Raw genomic sequence first — 27502 nt, 5'->3', positions numbered from 1 at the left:
GAGCATGTAAAATATGTTTTATTGTTCTTTAAAAGGGCTCAGGGTTTGGTTTTAAATCAGGCTGCACACCTTTCATCAGTCTGACATCTCTCTCACCATGTCAAACTGGCTTCAGCTAGCAATACTTCATTAAATCCAAAAGAAAAAAAAACGTTTAATTTTGAAGAAAATCCAGTTCTGAGAACAATTAACATTAGTCTGTAATTTAAAACAAAATGAGGGCTAATGTTTCATGTTGCTTTATATACCCTTCTCCTCATACAGAACCAGGAATGTAATTTTCCTAACTCAGGCAGGCACTGTTACTGGTGGATACTGCTCGCTCACTCACACACACACACACACACTCTCTCTCACACGCTCACTCTCCCTTTCTCTCTCTCTCCCCCTCCCTCCTTCCCTCCCTCCAAACAACAAAAATCAGAGCATGTCAAAGGAAAAAGGTTTGTTCTGGTATTGATCAAAACCCTTGGAGTCAACAGTCTATCTGAGCTTAGAGGGTATGCTGTTTTGATCTTGAGCCTATGTTAAAGGAATCTACTGTCAGGTTCTGAAATAAAGAATTTTGGATAGTACCATCATTTTTCACTTTAAAATCCTAGAAACAATTTCAAAAAGCATTATATTGTTTTGTTTTCTGGGATGGGGGAGAAGAGAATCTACAGATTTTCATTTATTTAAAAATCAAAACAACTCGGCATAGGAAATAGGCAGTTCACATAGCCAGCCAACATCTGAGGTATCATCAGTGTGAAACAAGGTCCCGGTCCATTCCTACTGGCCTAGCTGATCCTAACAAAATGGGAAGTTTATGGCTCTGCACAGCAAATTCCAACAGGACAAGATGACCGTAAGACTTTATTCAAATCCTTAGAAGCAGAGCACTATTAATTATGTAATATTCAGATGGAGAGTGCAAGAGCCCCTGATGGTATCCTCCAACTTGCTTTGTCAATGCAGCCTGGTCACAACTGCAAAGGAGCAGCAAAACAGCTTTTCTAGATCAGTACATTGAACCCAGCAAAGAATCTGCAGAAATGATACTACACCACTGCACTAGCCACACAGTCCCTTTGCTACACAATGAGCTGCTCTATGTCTCTCTTCTACCCTATTATGGCCTGTGGACACATACTCACTAGGCATTGTTGGTTTTGAACCAGCAAAAAAAATTTTTTTTAATCTCACAAAGAACCTAGTAAGAAAATAACAAGGCAATCAGTGGTTAAACTGAACTGTACATATAGGGGGCAGTTTGGGAAATACCCATTACAGGCATTTCTCAAGTCTAAAATATTGTGTCTTTGCTGCTACTCCTTTGACTGTTCCTGAAAATTCAGAGTACAAATAAGTCCTAAAATAAAAACTTTACACTAACAGCATTCTCTGACATCATTAGACAGAAAATCAGAGTAATGCTACAGCCCACAATTCTACAAGGTGTAGAAAGTGTGCTAATGCTCTGCCTGGACATATCTTTAGTGACGGCCTGGAGTACTCCCCTTCCGAAAACAACAATCTCTGGGACATCCACTTAGCTTCATTGGTTGGAAAAGAGATGAATTCGACTCTCAGCTAAGTTCTTTGAGAGACTCCTCTTAAAATGCCATTTCCCCACAAATTTATCAAAACAAAAAAGGCTCCTGGCTACTTTGCCTAATGTTGAATAGGGTTTTCAAGAAAAGAAACTAACATGAATACCCCATCATCAGTAAAGACTAAAAAACACCTGGATCATATACTATATACGCCACTGCCTTTTTTTTTTTTTTTTTTTTCCTTTTTTTTGGTGTTTTTTTGTTTTGTTTTTTTCCTAAAAGTGCCCAGGTGGGCTTAAGGCTGCCAGACTGCACGCACATCTACAGCAACATGGGCTTCTCCTATTTCATCTACAACTTGTATCAGGGGAAAAAAGAGGGATAGAAGAAAGTGAGAAGAAGGGAAATATATACTGTGCCTTCCCCCCCGCCCCCAAGAAAGAAAGAAATCCACAAAAGGGAGATCTATGTGCCAAGCATAATGGAAGAGTGTGCTCCCCAAACAGATGGTTCTGCAGAGGCTAATGTTCTGCTGGTTTTCCTTAGAGACCTATTTTGAGAAAGTTAAAAAAGACAGGAGATTTTGAAATAATTCAATCCTGGCAGAAATTCAAACTCCAACACTAGGAGCAAAATCATCCTTCACTAAATTAATCCTTTTTTTTTCTTTCTCTTTTTCTTTTCTTAAACATTTTATTCACGTTATAGAGGGATTTCTTTTTTGTTTGTTTTTTTCCAATCATTAGGAGAGTGGTTGAGGAGTACTGAATCCATCACTACTTTGATGACACAGTTAAGATTCCAGATTCACATTTCCAGGTACCAAGAGTTCCCTCTAAATGCCACGATCAAGTCAGCCTTCGTATACATTTCTTTCTACTGAACGCAGCAATGCCCATTGGTATCTCTGAAGCGTAATCGCATCTTAGGTCGGTATTTCTCCAGGTAAAGCAGCTGTTTGGAATTGAATGCTCCCCTTCTTTTTCTGAAAATACAAGAATGGCACACTTTATCATGTAAAAAAAGAGCTGCCTGATTCACTGAAATGTGTATTTATGGCCTATGGCCTTTCTAACTCTACACAGCTGAAAACCAGCATATTTCCCATACAACATCACTTCTTAAGTGAAAGGGCTGAACTGAAACACGAACTTTCTGTGTGCCTTCCTAAAAGAAGAAATAGACAAATTTTCTTTGCTAACTCTCATTAGAGTCTATTAATCGTTTAATAAAGATCAGAATGGTTAATCCAGAGGCATCTGACTATACTCTTCCCAATTAATATATTCTTCATATTAGAAATGGCAGCAAGTATTTAGGATAAATGAGGAAGTATTTATATGAAGCAGCAGACACAGATGGCATTCCTTGAAATATGTCATCTTCCTAGAGCTGCTACCATACATTTCATGCCCTTTGTCACAAACAGTCATTTTTTATTTCTTTCTCTCTTTTTTTTTTTTTTAAGAAAAGGTTAGAAAGGGAAAGGGCAAGACAATAATTGCCAAAGAATTCTGGACAAAAAAATAGCATGGCCTGTTATTCCAGACTACTGTCAAGATTCTGTCTGGGCACTACCATCCTGATTCTGTGACTGAACAGGTCACTTAAGAATCCTAGGTGATTAACTACTCCTTTTCTTCCTTTCCTCTTTGTCACAGAGAGTTACATTTGGAAGGCATTTTGGACAGCCATTAAAAGAGGCACCAGATCACTGAGACTCAGCTACCTAGCTATTCATTTTAAAGATTCCTAGATGTTCAAGTCATATACTGGACATATTCTACAATGTCCAAATTTGCCACCTAAATTAGAAAATCTTTAAATCTGGGAGCCAGTAGTGTTACTGTGAGTCTCTTTAGCACTTGCTATTTTTGATCTCTTCAAATAATATTTTAAGCCAAAGACAGCAAATTACCCTGTACTATGAATGGGTACTTTTTATAATTTCTTTCTCTTGTATGATTTTGCTTTGTGTGGTTTTTTTTAAATTAATTATTTATTTATTTATTTGGCTGTGCCGGGTCTTAGTTGTGGCACGCAGGATCTTTGCTGAGGCATGCAGGATCTTTAGTTGAGGCATGAGAACTCTTAGTTATGGCATGTGGGATCTAGTTCCCTGACCAGGGATCAAACCCGGGCCCCCTGCATCGGGAGCTCAGAGTCTTAGCCACTGGACCACCAGGGAAGTCCTGCTTTATGTGTTTCTGAACATAAAACTTCATACTCACTGTCTTATAAACTGAACTGCATCTTCGTACTTCATTCCACATTCAATCAAAGCAAGTGCGACCAGCACAGGTGCCCTGCAGAGATAAACTCATTTGTAAATAACCACAGGTCTTTGGAATTAAAGGATCTTTTAAAACCCAGGATTACGTATTACCAAAATTACATAAAGCTTGAGCTTTCATTGTTCCTGTATACTAAAATATCTGATATTTTTCTACATAGTAAAAATATCTAAATCATTATAGCTTCTATGGTATTTTCTATTTTTAGTAAAGTACAAAATTCTAAACCTTTATTAAGAGATCTTTACTCTTTAAAACATCATCACATATCTCAAATTTTCACATCATTTTATGTCACCAAAAATCCACTGATCTTTAACCATTTTCATAGTAAATGACCAAATGGATTATCTTGAGTGTCTCAGAATTTTCGTTACAAATCAATTTTAATATCATCTCTTCATCAAATACTAAAGAGGTGCTAGACTTCCTCAACAAAATCCTTTCCATGAGCTAGAAGAGTGGCAGAGAATTCGTAATTAGGAATTGCTTTCTATATATATACATTAATATAACAAAGGAAATGATGTTTTTAATAAGCCCATTATAAGGCACTAACTTTGGACTGACTACCTAACTAGGATAGCTATTAGTTTAAAAAACTGCCCCAAATCAGGATAAGGACTAGAGACGTCTGACCCTGAAGAAGAACTGTACAACACTAAACTGCAAAAAAGGAAAATAGCAAACGAAAGGGTTGAGCAGAGGTAACAGCCTGAGTCACCACCACCTTGACGCGACAGCAGCTTGCATTAATGTTTGGAGTCAAAGTGCACATTATAAATTGACATTTAATCTACTGTTGATGAGTGTTGCAACACCATTCCATGCAGTGCTCAAGGAAAAAGATTTTAAAATCAAAGTCAGCTTTCATTCTCCATACATTTCCTTTCAAAAATTTAAGGTTCAACCATCTGCTCTTCATCTATTAACTTCCATTCATCTCAATCTAAAATTAACCATGTACACATTCTTCAAATCTAAAGTTATTTTAACTTTGTTGCCCATTTCAAACACCTAAACCTTTGATTACTGGAAATGGAGAAAAAGAAAACATACTGAATTAAGACTGTATTTTTGGCTCAAAGATAAGATAATTACATTAAACCAGTTTCAAAACAACTTATGAACCACCACCCACTAAACCCAGACTCAGACAAACAATGAAACATAAAAAGTTATTTTGAGAAATCATTACACCAGCTTTTGCTCTCATTTCCTTTCCTTTCACGCAACTTAATATTTAGCGTAATAAATGCAGTTTCTATCAAAGTGAAATTTTTGATAATGAATTCACAGACAAAAGGGGAAGAGCTTACCTTCCCAGTCCTGCAACACAATGCACTGCAACACAGCAACCTGGCTCTTCACGAAATTTGGTTTTTAGTAGGTTTAGCCAATCGTCAACTATCTGATTAGGGGGTGGTGCTCCATCGTCAAAAGGCCAATCCTGGGAGGAAAAGGTCTTTTACATTAAATTGATATTTTCTCCAGAATTAACATCCTAATGCACAACAGCTGCATACACAGGGCAGGCCTAATTGCACTAACTGTACTACATGTACCTATTTTTTTTTTTAATAAACGTATGTATGTATGTATGTATGTATTGCTGCATTGGGTCTTTGTTGCTGCGCGCAGGCTCTCTCTAGTTGCGGCAAGCGGGGGCTACTCTTCGTTGCGGTGCATGGGCTTCTCGTTGCTGTGGCCTCTCCCGTTGCAGTGCATGGGCTCTAGGCTCGCGGGCTTCAGTAGTTGTGGTGCGGGGGCTCAGTAGTTGTGGCGCACGGGCTTAGTTGTTCCACGGCATGCGGGATCTTCCCGGACCAGGGCTCGAACCTGTGTCCCCTGCATTGGCAGGCAGATTCTCAACCACTGTACCACCAGGGAAGCCCCATGTACCTATACTTAATCACACAACTCTGATCACTTCTGAAAAATGATCCAAGATCAAAATTCAAGTGTGCCAACTTAGCCTTCTCAATGAAGCATACACAACCAGCATCACAAGCATCAAACTTTTTCTTTGGAAATATCTCTTATCAGAGTGATACGAGGCTAGCATTCTTCAAATATTTTATGTGAATAGAGCAGTAGTTAGACATAATAGAGAAAACTAAAATTAAAACCAAGACAAAGTAAGAGAGGACACACCACCTGTCAATAGATTTAGAAGTCCATTTTGGCAAAGTGTACCAACTGGTATCTCATTGGTCTCTAAGAATATAAATATTTTTGAGGATTATCCCCAAATAGCTCTAAGTTATGATGTCTTTTCTTTAAAGACTCTCTGATAAGTAATTTCCAACAGCAGATCATAATAGAAACATACTACCATCTTTGTGCTTACATATGTATTTTTTTTAAAGTCAAGCAGCAAATATTTTTAAACCTCTGCCTAAATTATACACATCCCATTTTACAAGTACAGTGCCACATGATATGATCCTGAGGAAATGAAAACCATTTCCTCAAGTATTCCCTCTTTTTATATTCATTGATTTGGGTTGTTTTTCAATTAAGACCAACCCCATGTGCATTCACAATACAGGCAGGGATTTATCTTCCTTGTTACCTAGCACAAGGTCCTGAGAAACCAACACAAGTCATTTTGAAGAAAGGGGGAAAGGGACAGTCACATGTTGCATCATACCCTCTGTCCCATCTAACTTCAAGGACAGAAATGCAAAGACACTGGGAATTTTTTTTTTTAACATAATACTATTCTAATGAGACTGGATAAGGACACTTTAAAATACTAGAGAAGGAAAAAGGGAAAAGTGACAGAGCACTAAATTGATTCTGCACTCATTACTGGCACCACTAGAACACTTCATGGAGCCCATTAGCCATGACAGCACATTATGTTTGCCAACTACGCCCCATAATTAAAGGGCTGTCAATGTTATCATTATAAATGTCACTACAGAGTTTAACTGTAAATAGCAGTAAAACTAGTAAGTACCTTAGTCAAGCGCTTACTTCCTCTAAAACTCCCTAAAATGCATCTAGTTAAGAAACAATAATATGAAATATGCTTTACTTACTCATACAAGTAGTTTTTATCCAAAAAAAATCACTAAAGCAGTCATTTAGAAGCATCTGAACTTCAAACTGACATGGCTGAAACCATCATTAGTCTTTTCCAATGTGCCTCTGATTTACAAGAACATTGGTCAAAGGGTTGAAAGGTCTCACTTTGGGAATATCCTCTTATAAAGTGTTCCAAACCCTCTTCACCTAGCAAAAGTAAATTAGCAATCCAACTTAAACTAAAATTTCTGCCTAGGCATTAGGGAGAAGGGAGGGATGAATAGGTGGAGCACAGAGGATTTCTAGGGTCATGAAACGACTCTGTATGATACTATAGTGGTGGATACATGTCATTATGTATTAGTCAAAACCCCTAGAATATACAACACCAAGAGCAAACCCTAATGTAAATTATAGACTTTGGGTGATGATGATGTATCAGTGTAGGTTCATCAGTTGTAACAAGTGTACCACTCTGGCGGGGGATGTTGATTATGGGGGAAGCTATGCATGGGTAGGGTCAGGGCATATATGGGAAATCTCTGTACCTTCTATTCAGTTGTGCTGTGAACCTAAAATTGCTCTAAAAAATAAAGTTTATTTTAAAAATTAAAAAAAAAAATTCTGCCTAGGAAAAAAAAGAAATTCCAAGCTTAATTCTAAATATCCTTGTTTTTTTTCAAGCTTTAGTTAGACCTTTAGTTTTATCTGATCACAGCTCTTTAAAACAAAACAAAAGCCTAGATTTAAAGGCCTGGAATAAATCCCAGATCTACCATTATCTTCTACAAACTACTTCAAGTTCTTTAGTTCATTTCTATTTCATAAAGGTGTTTAACAACATTACTGATTCAAACAGACTACGGTCAATCTGCAGTTCATTTTCTCACCCTGCCAAGGCAAACTGATTTCTCATCTACCCACTAAAGAACATACAATATAGGAAAAGGAACTTGTATTTGGTTTAATTTCAGAACTTAAAATTCTGTTTTTATTTTTTTAAACACAAGGCTACGTTTTATACATGTTTATACTTATCCCCAGTGATTTCCAGCCAGGGGACCTTAAAGTCATTTAGAAATAGGAATGCAAGCAACGTATTATTACCATGCCATACTATTAAAATACATTTTAAAAAACATAATGTTTGGCTATTTGATTTTTGTGTTTTCACCAATGTGGAAGTGAGGAAACTTTATGTATCAGATGTGGGACAACTGCCTTACCAACAGGACATTTATTTTCTTTTCATCAACTGCCTTCTCAACTACTAACCAATGCAATGAAGACTACAGAACTAACTCTCAATAAAAAATAGGAACATAACCTTGTACCATCATCTTCCTTATTACTTTCTTCCTACCCAACTACTTCAAAACTCTTCAGTTCTCTTCGCACTACAATGCCTTCCCACAACCATGTCAAATAGCTCTGAGACGCTAAGACTACAAGGTCATTTCAATACATGCTACTGTAATTTAGACAACTTTTTAGGGAATAAAGTATAAAATTTTACCTAATCTGAAGTTCCTGTTTCCAATAATGAAACAGCATATTTAGGGGCCAAGGAGAAATTTAATTCAAAATAATTCCAATCACTATATTCAAACTGAATTATGAAAGAAATCTAATCATACAAATGCTTCTTAGAAACCTACCAAAAAGTATCAGAAACTATGCTAATTACTCTGGGGCAAGATGCCTTCTCCCTCTCCCTACTTATGCTCTTCTCCCACCTTTTTGTCCCCTACAAGTTATCCACAAAATATTAAGTAACCAATTTGTACTTGCAAAGCAAGAGAGAATATTTCCATGTGATTTAAGAATGTCTGATGGAAACTACTTTCAGTTAGATTCAAACCAGTAGCCTAGAAACAAAAGCTAAGTATCACATTAATTTCCTAGAGAAAAAAAAATGAAATTTCCATTCTCTTGAAATAAGTATGCACTAAATTTTGCCTTTTTTGTTGAAAATACTCTGCATCTGTAGACTTCAAGGCCATAAATGAACAAAACTGCCAATCCAAAGGAATTTTAACAGATTGCTATGATTACTGTATCTCCTGTAAGTTTAAAAAGCAAACTATGAGTGCCAAGTTTTAAAAATATCTATGTTTGAAAGGTACAACTTGTTTGTAGTGAAAAATTAAAATACTACACACTCACTAGAACGTGGATTCCTTCTTTTTCAACTGGTGCTTTATCATATGTAGCATCACAAACTCGAACCAAAGTTGTCACTCCATACTTCTTAAGTTCCTTTAAAGAAAAACAAACATAAGGAAACTTGTTTTTAGAATCTGCAATGAAAGCTTTAAAAATATACTCTTATAAACTGAAACGAGACCTCATTCTCAGACAAAGATCAAAATCATTCTCGTTGTAACAACATATACAATAGACATTTTTGCATTCAAAGTGGAAGCATCAATAAGGCCCACCTTTGTAAGGGGCAATTTGGTAGCATAATGCAAAAACTTTAAAAACATGCATACACTTTGACCTAGAAATTCTACTTCTGGGAATTTATACTAAAGAAATAATTAAAGATATACACAAAGATTTAGGTACCAGCATGTTCAGCACAGGTTGTTTGGGATGGTATAAAGCCAGAAACATTAATGGTCCAAAAACAGGTGAATGGTTAAAGAAAGTATAGCACATCCATACAGAATACTATGACAGCTATAAAAATAATACTTAGGAGGTTGGGGAAATTTTTCTAAAATACACAGTGTGAGCCTATCTATATGTATATTTATAAATATATACATAAATACAGAAAAAAACATCTAGATGCCAGGTATTAACAGTATTTTTAAATTGTCTTTTGCTTATCTCTATCTTCTCATTTTTATGTACTAAGTACGTATTGCTTTTTATAATTTAAAGAAACAAAAGCAATTTTGAAATTAAGATTAAAAAGTGGTATTATATTACAAAGTCAAGTAACACACAATTACAGCCAGAAGTCTTGCTCCTTTAAAAGTTTTCCTACAGTAATGCCTAATCCAGTCACTAACTAACTTCAAGAGGCCACCGACATCTTTTTATAGCTGCAGGAGTCTATGACCAAGGAATCCACAGGCTGAAAATAGTATCATGTAATTCAGCCAGGCTTAAAGGTGACTGAACAACCTGAGGGCATACCGGCCTGGAATTAACTTGTACGCTGTGTACACAAAGTTAAGAAGCTCAGAGAATTAAAAATATAAATAAGCAGGACAGTGATATCCTGCAAGAAGTGTCCATCATCTGGTTATCCAAAGAGAAAAGTTATTTTAATTGCTAAAGGACTTCATTATTCACAGAAACGCCTTCTCATAAAAGACTGAGTAAAGTTGTTAATGTTATATAATGAGTCAGAAATTTTTAAAAATTTCAAAATACAAACAAAATCCCATTAAAATGAACTCCACAGTAGCTGTTCATTGAAAGTTTCCAGTAGAAATTTTTTATGGTAAATATTTGTGACCTTCAGCAAGTCAAAACCTCTTCTGAACTCAGTTTTGCCATCTGTAAAGTGAGAGAGGTAGATTTAGAATCCCTAGGAGTTCACCTAGCTCTCTAAGTCTACTCCATAAATACATCAACAGAAATCACTGAGACTGAACAATCTGAGAATGATTAAAAAGCTTATATTCAAATGCCTGTTGAATAAAGTACAAAATGTTTCTCTACTACTACCAATAGAAAAAATGCAGGATCTGACATAAAAATGCTACCTATAATACCTTTCCTTCCCCTAAATTTCTGGACCCTTGAATAATGTGGTTCCTATTGCTAAGTAGCTCTAGGGTAGCTTTTCATCAAAAGTGGTTAGGGCATTTGAGGAAGAAATGGGTTTTAGTGTCAGAGATAGTTCTACCACATACTGTGTGCCTTCAGGCAAATTACTAAATCACTCTGAACCTCAGTTACCTCATCTATAAGGGAAATAATGGTACCTATACCTCATAGGGTTATTGTGAGGAGTAAATGATATAATGCATAAAATTGCTTATTGTAATGCTGGGTACGTACTAAGTATTCAATAAATGTTAATTAGCTTTATTATTGAAACTGTAACAAAAGAACTGCTAATAATGTTCAAAGGAAAAAACACAGTACTAGACAATCTCTAAGATCTCCTCAAATTCCATAAATGTTCTTTTAAAAATCTGTTTTAACTAATTCAACTCAATTCAAACAAAGACTGGTAAGATCCACAGGATCCATATCACCCATACTCCAATCACAGAAATAAATGGCTTTGTGGTAAAAGATTTCTTTACAGTGGTGTTAATTTTTAACAGGATTTTACCTAAAAATCAATCCAAAAGGTAGACCATGCTACAATCTTACCTCTGTGAACTTGTTGAGGGTAGCATTGGTAGGGTTGTGGGTTATCAGAAAACGCATGTTCTCATAGGAGATCTCCACAGGGGCTGGACGGTTCATTATGGCAAATAAAAAGTGTGAGCGTGCGTGTGTGAGTGTGATGGGGAAAATGAAAAAAAAAAAAAAATCAATAAATCTTGAAATGTTTCACAGCAGAAAACATTAAAAAGACCACTAAAATGCCTATTATCGATCAGTGTTTTCTCTATTCAACTTGTTTATTAAGAAGCTTCTCCCTTCAAGATAAGCAGAAGTATTTAGAATCCACTTGAATCCAAATTCAATTTGGGCCTCAATGTCTGCTGATGGATACCTTCGGACTCCAAAAAAATCCAACTACATACGAAACTTAAGCAGCCTTTACTACATTTAGGCACTAGTGAGACAAGTTAAAAGAGTAGGTCGCTTTCCACTTTTGTTTACTTGATGCTTAATTTTACTGGAGTCATTAAAAGATATATGCTTGCAATTAAAAAAAAAAAAAAAAGCCAACTATTTCTGAGGCCAGTCTTGGTGTCCAGAGTCTTCAAGGCAATGTTAATTATGGCACATAGAACCTCCAAGCTCACTTGTCAGCGGAAACGCTGTGCTGAGCCTGGCAGAAGTCTGCCCTCACGCTCAGAATCGCCATAAATGTGCAACGTATATTCCAACGAAAAACCTGGAGGAGAAAAGCATAAAGAAAATGAACTGGAGGTTGACAGCAAACACAATGCCCAAAGTCAAGAATACATTCTTTATGAGCCCAGAGACATCTGAAATGGCGCCACTTCTAAACTACTGCCATCTACCAAGAATAGGACAGAAGTATATACCAAGAGTTTTAAAAGTCAGAGATTTAAGTTAAGTACGTCTTGGGACTTCCCTGGCAATCCAGTGGTTAAGACTCCGAGCTCTCAATGCAGGGGGCCTGGGTTCCATCCCTGGTCAGGGAACTAGATCCCACAATCATGCTGCAACTAAGAGTTTGCATGCCACAACTAAGGAGCCCTCGAGCCACAACTAAGGAGCCTGGCTGCCGCAACTAAGGAGCCCACTGCCGCAACTAAGGAGACCGCCTGCCACAACTAAGACCCAGCGCAACCAAATAAATAAATTAAATAAATACTAAAAAAAATAAAATAAAAGACACCGTGCTCTCACTGCAGGGGGTGCAGGTTTGATGCCTGGTAAGGAAATTAAGATCCCGCACGTCTCATGGTGCAGCCAAAAGAAGTTAAATATGTCTTCCTTTTTTCAAAACGAGGCTCAATAAAGTTCTGTACTAATAAGATTATTTCTAACTCAAGTCATTTTTAAATGAATTTTTAAAATCATTTTAAATCATTTTTAAATGATTAAAAGATACTTAAAACTTCACTCCATGGACTCTTTCATAAAGTTCACATCAAATGATCTCCTTATTTTTCTGCTTTGATGTTAACTATCTTTGGTTAAAATCATATCTGTAAATGGATGAAGGATATTTACCAAAATTCCACTTTGAGGATTTAATTCTTTCAATCCAAAATATATGCATTGGCCCCATTTATGATATCAGTTCATAAAGCACTTTCAAAAAATTATCTTCTTTTCCTCACAACTCTAAGTAGTTTTTAACTACCTATGAAGAATGAGGAAAGAGGATCAGAAAAGTGACTTGTCTAAGGTGAATGAATTAGCTGAGCCCAAATTCAGACTCTTTTGAAAAGTCCTGTATTTTTTCCAAGGTACCACAATTCCAGCTGACTCAGCTAATATATAAATCCCGTTCTCTCATTTCTAGTCCAATTTATCTTTTTATTATTTCTCACATCACTACCTCAAGAGTACAAAAGCATCCAAAGGTTAATGATTCACAGCAGCCTCCTGCCCAAATATTAATTCCTACCAAAACAAGGCAAGAAGAGAAGTGGCAGAATTTTTGAAACACAGTAATCTGTATAGCTGGCTCAGAGTGTCAACATAATCATAAATTCCTCTGGAAATAGGGACAAGGTCTAAGTTCTTCTACTTGCCTCTTCCCTAAGCCACCAATAAATGCTTATTTAGAACTCTAAAAAAGATTACTGTAACCAGACAAATGAAAGAAAATGACTACAGAGGCACCTGCAGGAAGAAACTGAAAGAGATAAGAACAAACCTAAGCCTCAAACTTTCAAGCTTAATCTTCTATCTTCAAGTCTTCTTTTTATGATATGCTTAATGGCATTTTATTTTGTAAATTATATACTTCTGATTATATTACCATAGACACAAGCGCAAAACTAAAACATTCCTAAAATATGAGACGCAAGAAATTCAAAATGGCATTGTAAGAACTTCAATACCTCAGCATAACGAGTTATCCACTACAGTAAAAACACAAAACTTCTACATTCAAACTAACAAAAACATAATACACACCATCACCCTTCCTAACTCATAATCTAACTCATAATTCTAACTGTAACCCTAAAACACAGCCACTTTAGATCACACATTTCATAGAGTACTCCTTGTACAGTCAAGGAATTTTAAAGCTGGCAGAAACTTAAGAGATCAAATACACTGACCTTTAAAAAAAAAGATGCTGTTTGGGATCCAGAGAGATTACAAAGACTTAAGTAAGACCACACTGCTAATTAGCAGCAGATCAAGGACAAGAACCCAGGTCTTATTTTCCCTCCAATTTTGACTAATGGAGGTATCCACATATTTTTCAAGTCATAATCTTATTCATGACAGTGTAACTTTTCTTCAAATATTTGGTTGGATGTTCATTTGCAACTCTGTGACCTTCTAATAAGGGGAGAAAAGACTATTAAAATAACTACTCAAAGAACAATGGTTTGCGTGCAATGCAGAGCAAAACACAAGGAAATTCAAACCTGTTTGAATCCCTTTGGTTTAATGCTGTTATGGCAGCTAAGATGTGTGTCAGCTGAGAAAGGCACTGAAAGACCAGCATTGTAGTGACAGCCAGGCTTAAAAGGTTACAGCTCTAGCATTAAGTTTTCTACCCAGTCATCAGTGTTTGTCTTCTCAGAAAACAGAACAACCTTTATCCCATCTTATTCCTCCAAGCTCAATTTGAAAGGACCACTCCCAGGGATAAGGATAATTTATTATTAAATTTTCAATTCCTTTTTTTTTTTTTGGCTGCATGGCTTACAGTATCTTAGTTCCCTGACCACGGATCGAACCCAGACCCCGGCAGTGAAAGCGCAGAGTCCTAACCACTGGACCGCCAGGGAATTCCTAGATTTTCAATTCTTAATACCATACTGAGATCTCCAGCAAAGGAATTTCTGCCAAATTAAACACTATGTTCTATCAATGTTAACAGATGCATGATAAAAGCAAGCTTCTGTTCCTTCCCCCTCCCCCAGGAGTTCAACTACACATTAACAGTTAAATGTTCTTGCACCTGTCAATTCAGATAAACTAATGTTAGTTTCTGTGACACCTATAAGAATGCAAAGCAAACAGTCTGTAAAAAAAGTCATAAACAACCTACCACAGCTGGAAAGTACTCAACAGTACAGAGCCATACATTTTAGCATAAACTCAGCACATGTATACCTTACTGGAAAACTTTTTTCTAAAGTTTTCTCTCTGGCATTGATTCTGCTCTATCTACTTAAGTAAAAATTGATTTTTACTTTAATTTACCAGATGATGGAAGAGGCTGGTTTACTTGACACATAACAGTGATCAAATTCAAATACGCATCCAAATATTCTCTCCACCCTTTATCTTTTATAGAATCTAACTTTTAAAATGTTGAATTTGGGAATTTCCATTTCCTAGGCAACATTTCCATTTTTAACAAAAGAATATGACTTCACTGAAGGATTAGAAACGATGGTCTGTGACAGAGAAATCCTTTTAAATTAAAGAGGGAAGGGGAAAAGATAAAGAAGAATGAAGAAAGGGGGCTGGAAGAAGAACAAGCAAGCAGAGGTCTACCAAGTTAAGACAGTGCACTGCCAGTAAGACTAAGTCAATAACACAACAGAGACTACTTAAAACTCTGAAGAGGGGCATGTTACAAGTTTAAATATCCAGTGTCAATGCTCTACTGCTAACATCTACCTAGATGAGAACCAAAAGCCAAAATGCATGAAATAATACAATATCCATCACTTAATCATGGCACAATGTTAAAACGGAAAACCATGGAGAGATTAAAAAGAATAAAACACCTATATAAACTGATATGGGAAGATGGCTAAGAGATACTAATAAGTGAAAAAAGCAAGGTACATGATAATATAAACAGTATATATAGAAATATTTGTGAGTACTTAGTATGTTTTCACTCAGGCCAGGAGCATGATTTACAATATATACCTTCTAAACAGTTTCTGTTTTTTTCCCATGTACACTTATTACCTTAATTTCTTTAACTTTTTTTTATCTTTTTTTTTTTTTTTTTTGGCTGCGCCATGTGGCATGCGGGATCTTAGTTCCCCGACCAGAGATCGAACCCACACCCCCAGCATTGGAAATGCAGAGTCTTAACCACTGGACAGCCAGAGAAATCCCTTTAATTTTTAATTCTAGGGTGATAAAGAACCTACAATGATTTACAATTTAATTACATCCTTAACAGTGCTATAACCACTGGATTACAAAGAGCCTCAAAAGGGCTAGTCCCTCTGTCCCTGGCAAGCCTGTACCTACACATTTCCAGAAAGACAGCTTTCTTCTTTGTTAAAGATACTAAATTATGGAGTAAAATTCAGATCCTGCTTCGGCAACTGTAATTCTAAGTTCAAATATAAATACAGAGAATACAAGAGCATGAACGAACTTTACAAAATCAGCCCCATTTAATGTAACCCACACTTACTGGGCATCCTTTTAAAAATCCTGTCAAGCCACTTACAACAAGCTTTCCACTGAGAAATCACCTCTATTTCCAAATTAAAGTGATGATGCAATAACCCTCTAATTTGATAGGTTATGCCAGTATTCACCAAATTAAAAACAGTACATTATAAGTAAATGTACAAAAGAACTCTAGATCTTAGAAAATAAAATCTAAAAGCAAAGGTCTGAGGAACAAGTAAGTATACATTTACTGTTTACTTTTCTTACCAGAAATTCTACAGGAAGTCATGCAAATTTGAGTCAGCGTGGTTTCTACAAGCAGACAACATGAAAGCATAATATGGTATACAAGACTAACACCTTGCAACAATTTTTTCCTAAAAAAATTCATTTCACCTCATTGAAGACACCTGCATTTCCCTTAAAATAAGTATGAATAATCTGTCAACAGTAAAGAATTCATTCTCATGAAGGACTAGACACTGCAATTTGGCCAGTTAAGAATGTATAAATTCAAATATTTATTGGATACATAATATGTACCATATATTCTTATAGGGGCAGCAAGAGCAGTAAACAAACAAAAATTCCTGTCAGGATAGACCTTATATTTCAGCAGGCAGAAAAAGATAAATAAAACATGCCACTGCTATGGAGAAAAATGCAAAGCAGGGGAATCTGCAGTGTCAGAAGGGAGAGGGGATTCCACTTTTAAATAAGGCTAGCAGGAAACGCCTCAATGAAAAAAGTGACCTTTTATCCTAGGCCTGGGGTTTTGAGCCAAATAGATATTTGAGGAAGCATTCTAGGCAGAGGGATTAGCTCTTGCAAAGGTTATGAGGTGGGGCCATGCTTGGAGTGTTCTAGGAACAGCAAGGGGGCCAGTGCTACTGGAGCATATAAGGCAAGGGAATGAATAGGGTCAGAGAAATAAAAAGAGAGCCTTACAGGCCAACAGAAGTATTTGGCTTTTATTCAGAGAAAAATAAGAGGTTTCAAGCAACAGTGACAATCTATGTTTAAAAGGATCACTCTAGATGCTATATGGAGACAGATTATGAGTAGTAAGGGTGGAAGCAGGGAGATCCGTAGGAACTTGATGCTATAATCCAGGAGACAGATAATGGTAGCTTGAGCCAAAGTAGTAGCAGTAGAGAGGATATGAATCAGTTTCAAGATATACCTTGAGGTGGAACCCAAAAAGATTTGTCCACAGACTGGATATGGGGTCTGTGGGGAAAAAAAAGTCAAGGCCCTGAGTAACTGTTAAGAACTCACAGAAGGCTGACCGAATATTCACAGACTATTCAGACAACAGACCATAAAATCTTCAAAACCATCAAGAAAGAAAAGCAAGGAAATTCCTCTGTAAAGTACTACTGTATCTACTGCATTTTGACCATTTGAGATTAAGACTTGTAAACTAAAGAAAACTCAACATTGCTAATTAAATACTCATCTTCTGGGGCTTCTCTGGTGGCAGAGTGGTTAAGAATTCGCCTGCCAATGCAGGGGACACGGGTTCAAGCCCTGGGTCAGGAAGATCCCACACGCCGCGGAGCAACTAAGCCCATGCACCACAAGTACTGAGCCTGCGCTCTAGAGCCCGCGAGCCACAACTACTGAGCCCACGTGCCACAACTACTGAAGCCCACGTGCCTAGAGCCCATGCTCCACGACAAGAGAAGCCACCGCAATGAGAAGTCCCCGCACCACAACGAAGAGTAGCCTCCGCTCGCCACAACTAGAGAAAATCGACAGGCAGCAACGAAGACCCAAGGCAGCCATAAATAAATAAATAAATAAATAAGTTTATTTAAAAAAAAAAAAAAACATTCATCTTCTGGGTGGGGGACTGGGTGAAGCAGGTGAAGGGGATTAAAAGGTACAAACTTCCAGTTATAAAATAAGTCATAGGGATGTAATATACAGCATAAGGAATATAGTTGATAATATCGTAATAACTTTTTACAGTGACAGATGGTTACTAGACTTATAGACGTGATCATTTCACAACGTATTTAAATGCCTAATCACTATGTGTACACCTGAAACTAACATATTGTACCGACTAAATTTCAACTAAAAAAAAAAAACAAAACTCACCTCCTGGTTAACTAATCTCAAATTGGAAATTTTTACTTTCATACCGATTCCCAACTCATCAGAGCCCTGTAGAAATAAGAGCTCTACTCTCTGTACTACTTATCTTTGTTCATCCCCTCTATTGTTGCATTTATCATACTAAAAGTGAATACATGTGGCTCCTTGAACTTAGACCATTCAAATTAATGTTAGTTTTCTTCCCCTACTAACTGCAGTCCTGAGGAATTGATAAGGAAAGAGGTATCATTAAATTCTACAGAAATTATGATCCAAAATATCTGTAAACAAGCTAAAAATAGCAACACGCTTCTTACTGCTAAAAAAAAGTTTCAGAGTTACTCCCTTGGTTATTCCCACTTTTCCACTTCCTCATTTAAGGAGTGAACTTGAGAATCAAGTTCCAGTACACAAATCAATAATCAGTTCTATAAAAAGAAAGCATGACCTTGATGGTGGGAAAATATCTGAACACTTCAGAACCAGCAGGACATACATGGCCTGCCACTCAGAAAGGAAAGGAAAGCAATTAACCAACAGATCACACCTGCTTCTGAGAACAGTGACAGTTATTTTCTGAAGTCCCGTGGGCTCTGTTCCCACTCAAATGAAAAGGGAGTGGTTTTCAAATTTGTATGTACCCTGGCGATTAGAAGTAGTTGTCCTTTTCTGTTAATTCCTACCTCTACAAATAACTGTAAGACAAAAATTGCATTAAATATTTTCACGCCACACTTGAAAATATTTACTTTTCAATTTTGTACTCCATTGTTCCTCTAAAGATTAGCAATTCTCCAGCTGAAACTTTGTCCAAATATGTTATTTTTCCTTTCAGAAATAAAATTTAAATGAAGATAACAGCACTATGGCCAATTTTCACTTTTTCTAAAAAATTATTTCAATACCAGTAAAAACATTAAAAATCCTAACAACACCATTCTAGTACGGAACATTATCTTTATTGTTTTCAGTGAATCTTTTAAAAATTAAGTTAAATAGCTCTATTAAATTGATTCTATTCATTCATATTTCCATTTCCAAGGAAAGGTATCATCAGGACTATCCTGTCCACGGGCTTTATGTTTAAAGACTTCAGTTTATGTACCTTTCAAGACTCCCAAGCCTCTTTATTATAAAGTTTAAGCACCTTCTTTTCCTAAAAAACTGTGGTAACCTCCTTCATACAATAAAGAACTATCTCAAATTCAGCTGCATTCCCATAAACTTAAATCCTAATATTTGTTTTGTTCTTTCCCTCCATCTTTCTTTCTTTAATCTCAAAAGGATAAATAATTTTCCTGGAGAACAATTTAAGTCTTAATCATTTTACTTTAGCTTCCAACATCACTATACATACATTAACTCAAGAACCACTGAATTATTTCATTAATAAAGAAATGTATTTGAGATTCTGAATTTCAATTGTAATAAAGCAAACTCAGTAGTAAAAATCCAAAAGGACACCCGAATTCACCCTGTCAACACCACTTTGAAATGTTTTCTGAGCTATATCAGGACAGTTAGAATGACTGTAACAGCTGCAAGTTCCCTGAGGTTGCAAAATAGATACTTGGGAAAAGGTTATTTGAATCACCTTTCAAAATAACCTACAGCACAGGAGCAGCATGCAAAGCAAAAACTTCCAGGCTATTGTTAGCATTATTTAAAATGTATGTTTCAGAACTTAGCAGTTTATGGGTCAGCTTAACTCTTTCGTTTCCCCATTTTGTCTAACATACTGAGCATATTTAAAGGTCCTGTTCAAGTATCCACCACCAAAAGGGGGGAAGGAAGCTCTCTATGTACAGGATACGGAATAAAAACATTCCAAATTACATCTCGTCAGCATAAATTCTTTTGTTTGAGCCCCAGAAATTTTTCTGCTGTTAGGGCATTTTGGTCCAAGTTTCCCCTAAGTAAGTTACACTTCACTTCCTCTCCTAAACTTGTTTCTTATAAATCACATTATACTTCACAGCCATCTCTCTGTGCACTGAGTATTAGTACAAGATCAACAGACAAGAACCTAAATAATTCAATTTGGAGCTGCTGGTGGCCTTTTAAAATATACAGTCTACCCACTAACTGAATTGCCCAATAATGACTTGATGTTTATTTTCATAAAATACAACATTCAAAAGTCTTTAGAAACCATACAGTTAAAGCAGTTGTTTCACATTACAAATGAATGTGAAGTAAAAATGGTGAAATACCTCTATAATTCCATGTCAAGGGGTTATTATTCTTTGCTCACCAGCTTAGTTCAACATGGATTCACTTTCCTTCTCTTCTCACTTAAAGAATGCAAAATTTAATCTTTCGTGTCCTCTTCCTCCAAATGCTTACTGAGATGAGGGACAATATACCAGCTCTGAATGATACTAAAACTCAGCCCATCTAATCTTATAACAAGCATTTGTGGAGCTCTCTTTGCATACCATTATAATCACCATCCAGGATCAAGATCCTAGAAGAATCAACGTGGGTGAAAAATATTTGATGATGAACATTAAAATTTCATTATTAATGCTACATACTCTGAAGACACAAAATAAGCATGAGTAGAATGGAGTAGGATTAATTAAGACTTCTGAGGAAAGGTAAAATTTTTATGACAAGACTGGTAGAAATAGAGACAGGCCATGGTAGCATGACTTGAGAAAGGAACTAAGTCTTTGGTTAGATAGCTCTGAGGAGGCCTTGACCATGCTGAGAATTTTAGACCAATTCAAATGCAATAAAAGCTCTTAGGAATTTTAAAAGTAGAGTAGTAGTAACTCTTTGCTCACTGAGAGAAAACAAGTATTGCCATATTGGTGGGCATCTTCTGATCTACTGAGCCGCTCCATAATTACCAGCAAGCTTCACAAAAATAGCCTCTCAGCTTACTAAAACCTACCTGATTGTTGAATTCTTTTTCCTAGTAAATGGATACAAGTTTAACTAAAATCTGCTTGGTGATGACCTCCAAATGAATATCTCATCTCACCAGAAAAACAATTCAGAGTTTAGGCTATGACTTAAATTTGATGCGCTCTTCATCCAGAAAGATCTAAATTATTTGAATAATTTAAACCAATCACCAAAAGGAAACCTGTTTGTAACCACACATGCAGAATGAAGAATGTCACTAGAATCTATTGTTTCTCCATCATATCCTTCTCAATTTGCTGACAAATCCTGCTGATGACTCATATCCTTCTGTACTAACCAGTCACTCTGTTCCCTCATGACAGGCTTTTCACCAATAATGGAAAGAAGGAAACACACCAATTTGTTTTGCTATTAAAAACAGTAAATATCAACATATGTATATAAATCCAATCTACAAAGACTGTGGTGGTACAACCTAGTGAATGTTTCCAGTAGAAGAGTGAAAAAAAAAACCTATGCTCAAATCTCAAAACGAAAAGACTAGAAGAAAGCAGACTTGATTGTGAATTTGAATTCTTGTCAAACAATACATTAGTTAAGAGCCAACATTTTTGACCACTGCAGAAATAAAAATATAAAGTAATTTATCTGATCTGCTAAAGCAAATATATCATGTGCGCATTTTATGCCAAAAGAATTAACATTTTCTGAGAAGAATGAAATTTCAACCCAAAAATACATGAAAGGAATTAAATTCTCTAAAAGGTAAAGAGGGTTCTAATGGTCAAAATATTTTTTCAAAACAGGCTCAACTAGCAAAGAAAGGGTCACAGAAAAGCTTAATCTAAAAATTCTCTACAGTTTAAAAAAGAATGTTTGTTGTGCAATGTAAATTTATATTTAAATGATAAAATTTAGTTTCTAGATCACTTAAAATGGAGTGGATGCTGTGTTACAGAACCCACGGGTAAGAAATCAGTGCAGGCAAACAAAAAACATTTGTATTCAAATCACACAAAAACTGTTGATATAATCTGTCAACCCCTCATAGCCATTTTTCTGGCAGAGTTTATGCCCTGTAAATCTATACTGACTGATCAGGGAAAACCACCTCAACATGTGCAGGAGAAAGGTTATTTTCTCATCTGGGTCCTAGTAACTCCACAGGGTAACTGTGAAAAGTGGACAGAGCCTGCAGTGCTGTGCAGCTTCTCTCATGGAGGTGCCAGAGTAGTGACAGTTTCTGGTTTAGCCTAGACCCCTACAACTCCATGGAGCAAAAGATTCAGATACAATATCCACTTGAGCTCTACACCAAGCAATTCTGTAAGGTTTCAAGTCCCAACAGAGTGGCCAGGAAGTCAAAGGAGTTAGAGAATGTGGTTCAGTCAGTACAATGAAGGATAACCAGAGAAAGCTATCAGACACCTCTGTATATATATACTAGTTCTGAAGTTGAAAATGGATAAAAGACTCTTCTAATACTCCAGATTAACAGACTCAAATCACCATTTCCCAAGTAATTTTAATCGGTGGCATCCACTGTTCATTTAAAAAACCCAAGATACAAAATTATCCAAACTGTAACATCAAGGACTCTTGCTTTACAAACTTCGAGAATAATCATCAGTTTCTATATAACCCAACTAGTATCTTGAGAAAAATCTCAAAGCAGCAACATCCCCCAAAGAGCAAAAAAAGTAACTGAGGTATCCTTTAAAAAAAAAAAAAGAAAACTAACTAAAAACTAAATTTCAAGCAAAGAAAAGGCAATTTCTTTAACATCTACTAATTCCTACATAATCCCCTGTAAAATGACTACATTTAACTGGGGAGGAAAAAAAAAATGGTTAGAGACTTAAGTACTTTAAGCCCCAAGGGGAAAAATTTTTTTTAATCCACTGCCATCTATTTACTGATACTCTTTAACTAGGATTCAACAACTGATCTCTAAACCAATTTTCTTATCTGTAAAATTGGAAGAATGCCACTTACTCACTCCCAGGGTTATTATGAATTTAAAATGATATGATTCGTGATTTAGCACACAGAAGATTCTTAAGACGGTAATGTTGAAACCTAAAGCATAATGTTGGACTTCATAAGTACTCCAAGACCTCAAAATCTCTAACTACTACCCTAATTCAATAAACATAACTAAGTCTTCTATGTTAAAACTATGGGTCCTGATTTCCAGTTGCTCAAAATTTTTAAAGATCACCAACTTCTACAAGTAGTACAGCTGATGAGATAGCACTCGAAGAAATCAACCTAACTTAGGCTTCCCTCTAACTTAAGTTTCACTCTTCCAAGAGCAACAACTAAAAATTTATGTACTGCTCATCTGCATCTTATTCGTAAATGCTTTTTCTAGAGGCTTCACTGGTTACCAATCCCACATTCCAACAAAAAAGGAACAGTACAGTCAAACCCTATAAAATAAATCTCCATTCAATTTCAACTTTGTGTCTCAAAACCATAAAGTGTTCTGTAACTACCTCATATAGAAATGCCATCTTTAAAGACAAAGTGAATAAAAAGTTGCATCTTAAGAAAAATAAATGTTTTTCCTTGTTCACACAAATGTCTTTTCAAGTAAAACATAAATATGGGGCTTTCAGACTTTTTAAGAAACTACGTGCAAAAACATTCAAACATTTACTCTTCACTCTTCCCTAGTGCCACCAAAGTTCAATGATGTTGTAAATGGTTTCTGCCTATAAATTTGGTTCGTTCAAATTAAATATTACTTGCCTGACTCATGGAGGGAGTGGTTTGACTTTTGCTGTTCTGAGTCAGAATATACCGGGTTCAGCAGTTCTAAAAAATTTTTCATTTAGATAGGTGGTCTAAAATGCTAGTAGCCTTTTCCAGCTACTAAATATAAGAAACTGTTGCATTAGTAGAAAAGTCTTAGTGATAATAATACTTTGAGTCTGTAGTTCAATTTATAATTAACAAAGTGCTTTCATATATATTTTCTCACTTGATCTTCAAAATCTCCTGAGGTAAAAATCCCACAAAGCTGAAGAGAAAGACTTTCACAAAGAAGTGACAACTTCTGGTTGACTCCTAGCCCCATTAATACACTATTCTTCTTTCCCCCAAAATAAAAAAACATTTAAAAGGCTGCCGGGTTTCTTTAATCAGACTTTCCTCTCCCAGACATATCCCAGGTGCCTCATAAGACTCTTGTCTCAAAGCACCCTAAGGCCCCAAGAGAGCTCCAAGGCAGAATCTCCACCCACATAAAAGCCTAGCCTAACTTAGGCCCCAAAGAGCCTCAAGTCAGCATCTCCTAAATGATCTCCTTGCCTCCAGCCATTCAGTCTTCTGCATTACCTTCAACATCTCTCATCTGTACAAGCTGCTAAGTCACTGTGTGGATGAGAAACCTCAAAGAGAGACAACCTAGCAAGGGTGGTTGATGGTATAGTGGAAAAATCAAAGACTTTGGAGTCAGACTGACCTGGGTTTTTAATCCAGCTGGGACAAGTTACTTCACCTCTTTGAGTCTCTATATCTTCTCGTCTCATCACTGTAAGTCAATGAGGGCTCATCACTGTATCCCTAACGTCTGGCAAATAGAAACCACTCAACATGTGCCAAATGAATGCAAATGAGGACACCTACCACCTTTTAATAGTAGCCATGAGAACTGAATGAGAGTATAAAAAGCAGCTGGTACATAGGAGGAACTTAATACTAATTAATCTGGACCCCCACCGAACAGTATCAATACTATTTACTGTTTCTGAAAGCAGAGAGCATGCTAGTGATGGAGAAAAGGACACTGTAAGAAAAATATAATTTCTGACTTCTAATTACACACCAATGCTTTTGCTTGTAATTCTATCACGTCTAGTACCAAAAGGACCACACTACTCTTTGCTTATATTGAAAAGACTCCCAACTTCTAAGACACTTCCCATCATTACAGTATAAAATCCATATCAAGGTATTCTTCATCAAGAACCCCTACTTCTACAACATGAGAATCTGGGAAAACTCCATGACAGTGATTAGTCCATTCACTATCCACTATGAAACAACTTTTAAAATGAATACCAGCAATCACCTTCTATCTTCACCAACATAATGGTATGCTGGCAAGTGATGATGAAGCCTTAATAATGTGTCATTCTGGGGACTTCCCTGGTGGCGCAGTGGTTAAGAATCCGCCTGCCAATGCAGGCGCCATAGGTTTGAGCCCTGGTCTAGGAAGATTCCACATGCCGCGGAGCAACTAAGCCCATGCGCCACAACTACTGAGCCTGCGCTCTAGAGCCCACGAGCCACAACTACTGAGCCCGCGTGCTGCAACTACTGAAGCCCACGCACCTAGAGCCCGTGCTCCGCAACAAGAGAAACCACCACAATGAAAAGCCTGCGCACCGCAACAAAAAGTAGCCCACACCCTCCACAACTAGAGAAAAGCCCGCGTGCAGCAACGAAGAATGCAGCCAAAAATAAATAAATAAGTAAATGTATTAAAAAAATAATAATGTGTCATTCTGAAGCCTTAATTTCCTTTTGCACCTTGAATAAGGCATAACTTCACTCACTTCCTGTCTGAAACTACTCTGTAATACAGAGGAAGGCAGCCAGTAACCACCATATTTAATCCAGCAATGGCTACAGTTTGGTGACTCCATACAGACAAGCATTTGCTGAATGCCTACAATGATGCTAGAACTGCTAGATACTTAATACATTTCTTGAAAAATTCCAGAAAATAATAAACTAGCCTATGGTTCTTCTTCATCATCAACATGTTACACCATTATTATTATCATTATTATTACTTCTTAAAATCTCTCCAGAAGGGTAGGAAAAAGCTAAAACCTACAAAACATTTCTTGAATTTATCTAACAATAGAATACCTCTCACCTGAAAAACTAGCAGTACTTTACAAAAGAGTCTGTGCAATACACAAATTTTAGTTAGCTCTCAGAACCCCAGACTAGGATGGGATGCCAATCATATGTTTGACAAATTTGGAAATTCATGTCCATGTCATGAAATATGGGGGGAGGGGGGGGTCACAGGGCCAGAAGATGGTAGTGCCACTGGAACAGACTTCTGTACCCTCTCCTCATACTTGAACCCAAGGACCCAGGGACAAGATGCTCCTGGAAAGAACTCCCTAACCCAGGACACCCGGGTTCACTATGGCCCTAGAAAACGATCAAGAAGAGCCTCCAGAAAGCCGGCTCACAGACTGGACAGTCGCAGGCACACACCTCCACACTCCCTCATCTGCCGTTCACCTTCTCCCCAACCTCTCTCACTCTGCACTCAGGTTCTCCCCCCCACCACTCTACCTCAGGCACGCGAAACTCTCCCTCCCCCACTTACTCTCCCCATTAACCCCACTCTCCCATGCACACTCTTACTCCCCACACTCACTCGTTCCCACACGCTCCCCCTCACTCTCCTCCCACCCTCCTGACACTGTCCCCCCTACCGTCCCCCACTCGCACTCCCCCTCACTCTCCCCTACACACACACACACACACACACACACACACACAGACTGCCCCCAACTCCCCCCATCCACACTTTCTCCCCCCCACGCTCTCTCTCCCCACATGCACACTAGCCCTGTCCCCAACTCACACTCTCGCCCTCACGCACGCACATCGCCCCCCCACTCAACATTCTTGCACACAGCACTAGTCCCTCCCCCTCCCACACGCGCGATCCCCCCCTGCTCACCCACCCTCGCTCTCCACGCTTCCCGGCTGCGCTCCCCCCGCCCCCGGCCCCGGCCCGGCCCTCCTTCCGGGGACGTGTCTCGGGCCTGCACTAATGGCTGCGGCGCCTCCCGCCCTCCCCTGCCCCGAGGCCCCGGGAGCCAGAGCGGGGGCCGCCCGGGAGCAGCGCACTCACGCTGGCGAGCTGGGGACTGGGCATTGAAGTCCGGCGGCGGCGGGAGCGAGGAGGCGCCTCTCTCCTCAGTCACCTCGGCGGCGGCGGCGGCGGCGGTAGCGGTGGCGGCGACGGCTCCCCCCCAGCCTCGGCGCGCGACACCCGGCCCGGCCCGGCGGCGGCGGCGGCGGCGCGTGTCCACGAGTCCGTCTTGCTGCTGCTGCTGCTGCGGCCGCCGCTGCGTCTCCGGCTGCCGCCGCTGTCCCCACTGCCGCCGCTGCCCTGTGGCGTCGCCTCGCGCCGTGCCCGGCCGCCGCTGCCGCTCCAGCCGCTACCGGACGGACGACGGTTACAGCCCGGCCGATCGCGCCGCCGCCACCACCGCTGCGCGCGCAGCCGGAACCAGCTCCCGCCGCCGCCCCTCAGGGGGCGCTGCGGGGCGCGGCGCGCGCGCCCTCCGGCCCGCCCCCCGCGCCCGCTGACTGGCTGGCGGGCCGGCTCGGGGCGGTGGGGTCCGCCCACCTGCCCCGCGGGGCGCTGACCCACTGCCCTCGGCGCCTCCCCCGCTCCTCCTCGTGGTTCGTTCCGCTCAGCACTCCTGGCTGCGGAAG

The 27502-nt window shown here is 38.3% G+C and overlaps 1 protein-coding gene across 1 annotated transcript; it reads right to left on the bottom strand.

Moving 5' to 3' along the window:
- PTP4A2 (protein tyrosine phosphatase 4A2) lies at positions 1 to 27295 on the bottom strand. The gene is made up of 6 exons (XM_061184566.1): positions 26913 to 27295; positions 11210 to 11906; positions 9032 to 9124; positions 5152 to 5282; positions 3770 to 3844; positions 1 to 2523 (listed from the first exon to the last, which is right to left on the bottom strand). The coding sequence occupies exons 2-6, from the start codon at positions 11303 to 11305 to the stop codon at positions 2415 to 2417; spliced, it is 504 nt and encodes a 167-aa protein (XP_061040549.1). The 5' UTR covers positions 11306 to 11906; positions 26913 to 27295; the 3' UTR covers positions 1 to 2414.
- Between the last annotated feature and the right edge of the window lie 207 nt (positions 27296 to 27502).

Source organism: Eubalaena glacialis, chromosome 3, assembly GCF_028564815.1.
Source record: "Eubalaena glacialis isolate mEubGla1 chromosome 3, mEubGla1.1.hap2.+ XY, whole genome shotgun sequence".
Taxonomy (NCBI): domain Eukaryota; kingdom Metazoa; phylum Chordata; class Mammalia; order Artiodactyla; family Balaenidae; genus Eubalaena; species Eubalaena glacialis.
The sequence above is the reverse complement of the archived record's forward strand: the minus strand, read 5'-3'. Positions and strand labels throughout refer to the sequence as shown.